We start from the raw sequence: 8955 nt of genomic DNA, 5'->3' as shown, positions 1-8955 counted from the left end.
TAAAAATACAATAATAATAATAAAAAAGCCACAAGATTATATTTAACAGGCTGTACAAAAATAAATAATGTTTGGAGATTCTGTACAAAAAGATGACACCTTCTCGGAAGGCACGAGAGACTTACTTATGAAGTAGTAGCAGGAGAGAAGTCCCTCACCCTCCATATATGCCTTCTAACATGCGCACACACACACACACACACACAAAATCACTCCGATACAGAAACCATGTTCTTTGGCATTTCTCCACTCTATCGTTGTTAGTTAGTGATAGGGTATGCTTTGAAAACTTGCAAATACATCAACCTGTATACTAACTGTGTAGCTATAGTTATAAATACATACATAAAACCTGCTGTGTATTATAGCAGCTTGTGTGTCTTGGTGATCTGAGATGTTGAATGGGGTTCAACAAGGGTTTAGTACAGTCTCGCTTACTGAATCACTGCTTCTTTCTGTCCCAGCCAAATACTAATAGCTTCCATATATATTCATATCTAATTACCTTTTGTTTATTCTATGGATGCTCTCATATATTTTTCTCTCATATAGCAACTATCTGTCCAGTCCAGCTCAGACAGACAGTACAAATACATACACTAGAGTTTTTCATAGTCATTCACTCTAAAAACACACTCACACTTAATGACCTATATGCATGTCATTAGCACCTAAAGCAGCCGAGGTGTCCTTATAGTTTTTTTTTTATACTCTTCCTCTATCCCAGCTTTTCAGACAGGTACACAGTATGCCAGCTTTGTGTCCTGCACCCAGTGTTGGAGGAGTGGGAGCTGTAGTGCTGGTTCAAGGTTAATTGCAGTCACTGTCATAGGGGGCTCTTTGGATCCCAAACCTGCATTGCTCTGCTTCAGACAATGAAGAGCAGAATTTACAGTCAGAGTTTGCCTCTAGACCTAGCCAGTCTTAACAGGCACTCTGGATGCATATGTCCAGCAAGGGTCGTGGCCGATCTTTTGCGTGACAGCTGTCATGGGGCATAACATGGCCGTCGTGATCCACACAGTGCAGTTGACGCTTCTGGAAGCCTCGGCCACAGGTTTTAGAACAGGCTGACCACTCACCCACCACCCAGGATGGGCAGGCATGTGTAGTACAGGGACGAGAGGAGGAAGGACGCAGCTCTTCGGGACAATCTTGTGATGGTCGACCCTGGGCGTCCAGACAGAGGACGTCCCTCTTCTGTGTACCTTCACCACAGGTCTGTGAGCAGGGTCCCCATTCACGTAGTGTCCACTCTGCACCTCTGATGGCATTGATGGAATGTCTGTTTGTGGAAGCAGGACGCGGGGCAAAGTAGCTGTACTTGACACGGGGCCGAGGGGAGTCACCTACAGACAGTACCTGGATAGTCAGTGGCTCTGAAAGAGGAGCAAAGCTGCGGAGGCGCTCAAGGGAAGCTGAGGAACCGCTGTAGCGTAGAAGTGCCCCTTTAAGAAAAATGTCAGTCTCCAAAGTTGTAAGCTTGTAGTCACCATTTAATAGGTAGGTGCCATCTTGCCGGCGAACAGCCAGGTAGCTGTTGTCATGTCGACGGCCTCCAGTGGATCGCTGCTTGACATCGAGGTGGGTGGCACCTGCAGGGATTGTCACAACATCCTGATAGCCAGGTCTGAAAGCAGAAAACATACAGGTCATCTTCGGAGCTTGAGGTTTGGTAAGTAAACAAGGAAACTTATTTATAATTGTTTGCTTACCTTGCATACTCCAAGGATCCAGACACTTTCTTGCAAGTGGATCCGTCCCCTCCACAAACACCACATTTATCAAACTGTTTATTTGAGCCAATCACACGGTCACATCCAGCCTTGACGCACTGACCTTGAACACAAACAGAGGTGGAGTCGGGGGTGCAGGGAGTTCCATCCTCCACCTGAGTGCAGCAGAGAGTCAAGAATTATGTCTTGTTTCTGACCTTAATTTACAATCATGAATTATTTTTATATACATAATAATTGCATAATTGTGATTATCTACTAAGCATTCACACATACCTTTGGCTTGAGGATAAAGAAGTAGCCTGTTCCCTTTGCTCTGCAAACCAGCTTACAGCGGTCCTTGGGTGATACGCCAGCATACTTTGGTACCCATTCAATACCCTCGCCTGAGCCAAATGTCACATGGGAGGAAATGTCGTTGTGGGCCAGACACTGCTCTTCACGGAAAGTTAAACCTGGACAGAGGATCAAAAGATAATGTAAGCTACAGACTAGATACACAAACCATGATCAGTCATGTCACATTTTTGAATTATGACTCTTACCATTGCTGTCAGGGCAGTCTTCTGTATTGCAAGATCGGTACTGAACTCTTTTACCCTCACAGTATTTGCCTCCGTTCTTGGGCATAGGGTTGTCACATTCCCTAAAAGAGTACTGCACACCACCACCACAGGTACGTGAACACTCTCCCCAAGGTCCCCAAGTTCCCCATCCACCACTGACTGGGATCTGTGAACACCAGAGGGAGAAACTGTTAGACATCTAACTGTCATCTTGTTTCTAATGCAAACACTGCACCAAATGGTGCTTACCTGATAACTGGCTGCTTCGCTACTGCTCAAACACTGGCCTGCCATACAGTAGCTGTCATGCCCACATGGCGTTCCATCAGCCCATGGAAAATTCTTGGTTTGGCACACCAGAAGACCATTTACAGAAGTGACAGTGCACCAGAGAGCTGCACAGGTGGTGCTCAGGTCAGGGCAATGCTGTGACTCCTCGCCAAATGTGAGACGGCACTGATGGTCAGCATCGTACACTGAACCTGGCAGGGCTTGTGGTAATTGCTGAGGCTTCTGTGGCTTGTCGAGCAGACAGTGACCATGGCCATTATCCAGGAAGGTTGTGATCATCAGTGCACTGCATGGAGACCAGGGCTGCAACTGGTCCAGGTTGGAAAGAGTAGACGCCATCATGTGGGAGCCCCAACTGTCACCATTGATGTTGGCACACTGCTTCACATCATCATGGGGCATGTTGAAAACATGACCTACAGGACAGAGAAATCAGCTATATAAGATTTTGAATGTTTTATAGAATAATTTTGTACCTTTCTGTCGTGATTGTTTCATAGGCAGGAGACATTAAGAAGACATCTTACCCAGCTCATGAGAAACAGTGAAAGCTGACTGCAGTCCATCATCCTCAATGATGGAGCAACTTCGTTCAGGATCACACACTGTGCCAACATCAGCCATTCCTAATGTGTCACAAGAGTGAGCACCACATAGGTCCTAAAGAAGGGAGATTGAGAAATAAGAAAACAAGCCATTTTAGCATCTAATTTCAGAATTTCATTTATTACTTTATTGGTAATTTATTGGTTTGTTTCTTTCTTTATTAATTAATTTTTTTAAACTGTACACTGGATTCTTACTTGTCTAGTGAACAGGATGGCGGTGTCATAATGTTCTGGGTGACGGTCACTGGGAGGGTTGTGCTGTTTTTGCCACTGGCAGAAGTTCCTCAACGTGAGGGCAGCATTAGGGGAGACGTCTGGTCCCTGTTCTTCGTCATATATCACCATAAGTTTTACCACAGATAGTGTGATAGAGTTATGAATAGTTGGGTGGCGGTAAAGGCGAGAAGCTACTGCCATTATGGTTAGCAGGTAAGGCTTCAGTCCAGCTCCGTGGAACTCTGCCATTGACTGATCTGCCACAATCATGATTTCCATATATCGTGGGGTAGACACAAAACGACGGGCCCGGTGATGTGCTGAAACAAGGACAGGATATGGATATTTGTCATTGAAAAGACGCTACTTGTTTGACTGATAAATGACAATTTATCAGTTTATCAATTTTTCCCAGAGGCTTCAATTTCCTAAAGATAAATAGTAGTTTATTCTACTATTCTACTATAAATTGGACCATGTGTCTATGAAGCAAGAGAAGCAGACTGCATAGTGCCTGTTATTATGGCTCACTTTCAACTAAACCTACGTAATAAGTGACACTGACGTCTTTAACAGAAATTGACGCCATCCGCAGTCGTCCCGGGGGAAATGTCTGCGGAGGCTGACCTGCGCAACATGCGCTATCAGGACGCGAGTTTCCACGTTTCACCAGCCCAGACCCTCCCGCCTTCTTCCACTCCCTCCTACGCAATCACTGAGCACTACCCACCCTCCCATTTTCTCTCCCTCTTCTAGTTAGCCCTACCCTCACTTGCAGCATGCTGGCTTCGTTCCCTTAACCGCCTAACTACTAGTATTTTAATGCACCCTGTACAGGCTATAAGGTGACGCTCTGAAGAAAACCAGTAATGATGCGTCAATGGCAGCCTAAATGCCTAACTTCATACAATTCATTAGTTAGAAGTAAGCTATTTATTCACACGATATAGAGTATTAAATGTTAATGGGAACAATATTTGAAGTTTGAAAGATGTTAAACCATACCTTGGGAGTCAGCTGGAGTTGAGGGGAGCTCTTTATCTGATTTCGTCTCATGGTGCTCAGGGACTTTCTCCTCGTCCTCTCTGACACCGCACTTGGAGCCACCGACCTCGCCATGGAACCGCCTATTTCTCCGGCGAATGATGTGCATGTCCCCGCTTGAAAACGTGCTTTCGCCAGTGGCATTCGCGGGCTGAATGAAATACTCTTCACCACCATAGCTGAAGCCACCCCTCAGTCCATGGCAGACGTTCAGAGCGACCGCAGAGTTCTTCTCTCCGTTCACAGTTCCCGTGTAAAAGCAGCGCGCCTCCCCCGAGCTGTCAAACCCCCGCTGGCCCTCCGGTTTCCCCACCACATGGAATACAAACCCAGGCGCCAGGAAAGTCTGATCCGGCTCCAGCTCCAGCACCATCTGCTTCCCAAAGACGTCCAACCGATAGAAAAGCTTCTCTGATTCTTTCTCCTGAGCCTCTGAACTTAGAGGCGACTCCTTTTTGCTCGTGTAGGAGTTGAGCTGAACTGGTAGCAGTGTAGTTTCCTCCCATGCGCTCTGCGCCGCGGTAGCGCACAGAGCAGCAAATAAACTCAGCGCAACACGCACAAAAAACATCATAATCCTTCAAGAAAGACGATCAGGCTTTTATTTGTTGTTGCTGTTCTTCAAAAACTGACAAAGTCCAGGTGCGTGGATCACGTAAACTGAATTTCACAGAAACTTCTAACCTATTAAAGCTAAGATCTAAATAATAAAAAAAAATCCAGTGCAAACTCTATATGAGTACCAATGTAAAAATAAATATAGCAAATGTTGCGCCCGGTGAGTTTTTTTTTTTTTTTTTGAACTAAATTGCAGATTAGTTCCTATGCAGCCTTTCAGAGGAAAGCTTCTTCTCTCCCGGACGTAATCAGCTGTCTGGCCTGGGACAGTGTCCTCCCCTGTCTCTCCTTTTCTCTTAGGCTCGTGCAGATCCCGGCTGGCTATATATGCTCCCAACAGGACCACCCCTTTCCTGGAGCCCTTTTGATCTGGCGGCTACGAAATCTCGTGCGCAACCAAACGCAGCAGAGACCTGGCGCTCGGCCACAATAATTAATCACAGTAGAGTAGGACCATGCTGGCCTAGAACACTCTCCCGCTTCCCACACACACTCCCAATCCCCCCCGCCCCCCCCTTTTTTGCGTATTAAGTCTCTGGGATCTGATCATTTATTCCATATTTCTATTTTATACTATATCTTTTTAAACATCAGGCTACCACTTGTAAGATATAAGATATAAAATAAGATTTTTGTATAGGACAGTAAATGGGAAATTAAGTTAAACAGGCATTGGCAGGGCAGTGCAGGCAGACAGCTGAGCCAGGTCTCTGTTCCCTCACTGCGTGCACACTGGCCGGGTGGAACACAGGGGTCGGCACTTTAGACGGCGAGAGCACAGCTTCCAAGCTGTTAAGGTGGAGTCGTTTTGCTGAACTCTGCTAATGAGCCCCTCTTTCTTCGCTTCCTCCTCCTCCTTCTTCTCCTCCTCCGTGCTGAACTGCTGAAACCACCTTTCCCAAATCACTTCAGCGACTTTAAGTACAATTTAGCCGTGATAAACTGTCTCATCTCTTCTTCATTAGGAAACAGACGCCATAATAGAGCTAATTGAATTAAGTAAATAAATGGGGTCTGTTTGGGGACCGTGAAGTGACGGCACTGGATGGTGAAAACAGTGGAACAGTCAAGAACAAAATGTCTTAAAGGGAGTACATTTAGATAGCGATCAAAAGTGTCGAAATGTGCTCAGTGCGGTTGAGTGCAGGAACACACCGTGCCTTAGACCTCTCAGGGAAGCCCACCTCACTCATCTCTTCCAGCTGATGATAGTTATATGAGAGAACGTTATTAACCTGCCATACCAAAGCCATAAACACAATGACACTGTGTACTCATAAGCTTCAGGCAAGAAAGCTGTTTCCTTGCTCATGTGGAAGAAAGAGTTTCTAATACGTGTGTGTGTGTGTGTGTGTGTGAAAGCAAATCGACCTCTTAACAGCTCTCCCTGGATTGCTCAACAGCTTTGACAATGTCTGGTCCACCTTAAATGCAGCAGGTCCGTGGAGTTAGTTTGCTGTTATATACAACTTGCCCACCAGATGGCACTCAGTGATCCTGCAATACTGTGTCCTATCAGGGACGTGGCATTGGTGCCCTTGTATGAAACAAACATTATATAGAGACTAGATATTAACTTAACAGCAATGCACACATTTTAAAATATTTCATTAAAAAGAAGTGTTGTACATTTAAAATGTAAAACTGTTCCTATATATAAAATACCATTATTATACCCTTTTATCTTTAGTATTTTGCTTTCTCTTTAAACCCCCTTCAAGGGTCCTGGGACATTTAAGGGCTCTTAGTTTCCTAAAAGGGCTCTGTGAGGAACCGTTTCTGATATATGGCATTAGGCTACTGTTCAGAAGATCACGAGTTTAAATTCCAGCATCATCACGCTGCCACTGCTGGGCCACTGAGCAGGCCCTAAACCCTTAAGTGCTCAGCTGTATCCTGTCTCAACTGTAAGTCGCTTTGGATAAAAGCATCAGCCAAATGAGGTAAATATAACATTTATTTATTTATATGTAAACACTGACTTGTTGGACTACATTTAATGGTTCCACCTAGAGGGACAACTAAAGAACCCTTAAGAGTTGGAGATTTAACCTTTATTTCTAAGAATGTATGTATGTTTGTGTATAATAAGTTAGCAACGAGTGGAAAATTCCAGGTTAGAACTTGTACACAGTCCTGAGTCCCAATAAAGGTCAGCCAATGCTCCCATTTTAGATTGTTTAGGTAATTTATAAGAAATGGCATATTTAATTATTTTTTTGTAAATTAGCCAATTTTGATGACTGCAATGGGGCCACAAGCACAGCTACTCAGCATCAGATATCCACAAGATGGCACTACCACTTCACATATGTTTCTGTGGTGTTTCACTGTGTTCACTCTTCATTATGGAGCGTTTGGCACAACACCATGCACAATTTGTGTGCTTAAATTTGTGTAGGAAGAAATAATGTTGGCAATGCATTTAGAGTCGATGAATACACCTATTCTGTGAACAGGAAAAAGTTTATTCCTGTACAGTGTTTATACAACACATATGAGAAGAACCGACAGCAGTTTTACACAAATGCTTTCTAACCTTGAAAGTAGGTAGAGCTGAATGTAGAACTTGTTGTGGAACTGTCATTAATGTGCAATGCCTTTTAATTAACCTAGCCAAAGTAATGACTAATAGGTCCTCAGTTTAAGTCAGTACTTACATTCACAATTACATCAAATCATTTGCCAGAAGTTCAGGGTTAAGGGCCTTGCTCAACATCCCAACAGTGGTTCTCTTCAATCCCAACATTAATTCACATTATAATGAACTTTGTGACTTTAAAACAACAGTTTCAAGTGCCCTCTTTTCCCAGCTGGCCCTACCCACAACATAGCCAGGTCTGTAACCGTCTGCAGACTGAGGATTGGATGTTTGCATACATTACATTAGTTATATCCATATATTAAAAGATGCACCAGCAGCGAGGTGTGAGATGGTCTCCTCTTATATGTGTCCCTCCTGATACAGTTTTCAACATTAGCTTTGCACATTACAGTTTTTGCACTATTTCTGTCAAGCAGATACGGCTATCCTTTCTGTTTAAATGATGGCTGTGTGTCAACTGGTGTATGATTCCATTGAATGGTGTGATTAGAGTACTACTAATTTTCAGATGATACAGAAAAACACCACAACACTACTTAAATTCAAAGCAAAAACCATAGATATTTTAGGGCATTTTAGATTAAATTAGTTCTGGGTCAGGACAATGACGCAAGGTACTGTCAAAGTAATTTGCCCTTTTCATTCAGTACAAAACATGTTTGTGTTCGATCTGAGGTGATACGACCCTACAAACTCAAGCTCGAGTTTATTTCTGAGTTGAGATTCCTGAGTTGCCTTTTAATGAAAAGGGACATAAATTATCTCTGGCTGGGGTCAGAGCTTATTTCTATGCTGGAATAATGAACACAAAGGCCTGAAGTGAAGAAACTATCCAGAGCCACAGTTTTCTTTGAAAGTATCTTTGTCCTCAAATTCACATAAACTAAAAGTTGTTGATGCATATTTTTCCATTTATTATAAAAAGGTCATTTTACAACAGTTATACAGTAAATAACTGATAGACCTACCGTGCCATCCAGAAGTATTTGGTACCCTTCATAAAATGAACACAAATGACTGCAGAAAATAAACACTACACACAATAATACAAATTTTCCACTAAGTCAACAGGTGAAACTTTTTGTCTTTGTTTTAACAAAAATAATTCTCATTAAAACTATTTTTGATATTTTGAATGTTGATTATGGTGCTAAATGGCGGTTATTAACTTAACCAGATGTCATTAGAACTACAATTGGCACAGATGAGCGCAAAATCAAAATTGTTTGTCATGCACACGATCAGCAACAAAAAGAAACAAAAGGGACTGC

The 8955-nt window shown here is 43.3% G+C and overlaps 1 protein-coding gene across 1 annotated transcript; it reads right to left on the bottom strand.

Moving 5' to 3' along the window:
- Positions 1 to 641: 641 nt before the first annotated feature.
- Positions 642 to 5387, bottom strand: adamts1 (ADAM metallopeptidase with thrombospondin type 1 motif, 1). The gene is made up of 8 exons (XM_026931944.3): positions 4423 to 5387; positions 3397 to 3737; positions 3121 to 3253; positions 2552 to 3009; positions 2282 to 2468; positions 2013 to 2191; positions 1716 to 1891; positions 642 to 1630 (listed from the first exon to the last, which is right to left on the bottom strand). Exons 1-8 carry the CDS (start codon positions 5033 to 5035, stop codon positions 925 to 927), a joined length of 2793 nt encoding a protein of 930 aa, XP_026787745.2. The 5' UTR covers positions 5036 to 5387; the 3' UTR covers positions 642 to 924.
- Between the last annotated feature and the right edge of the window lie 3568 nt (positions 5388 to 8955).

The sequence above is a fragment of the Pangasianodon hypophthalmus genome, chromosome 26, assembly GCF_027358585.1.
Source record: "Pangasianodon hypophthalmus isolate fPanHyp1 chromosome 26, fPanHyp1.pri, whole genome shotgun sequence".
Lineage (NCBI taxonomy): Eukaryota > Metazoa > Chordata > Actinopteri > Siluriformes > Pangasiidae > Pangasianodon > Pangasianodon hypophthalmus.
This window is presented reverse-complemented; position numbering and strand designations above follow the sequence as displayed.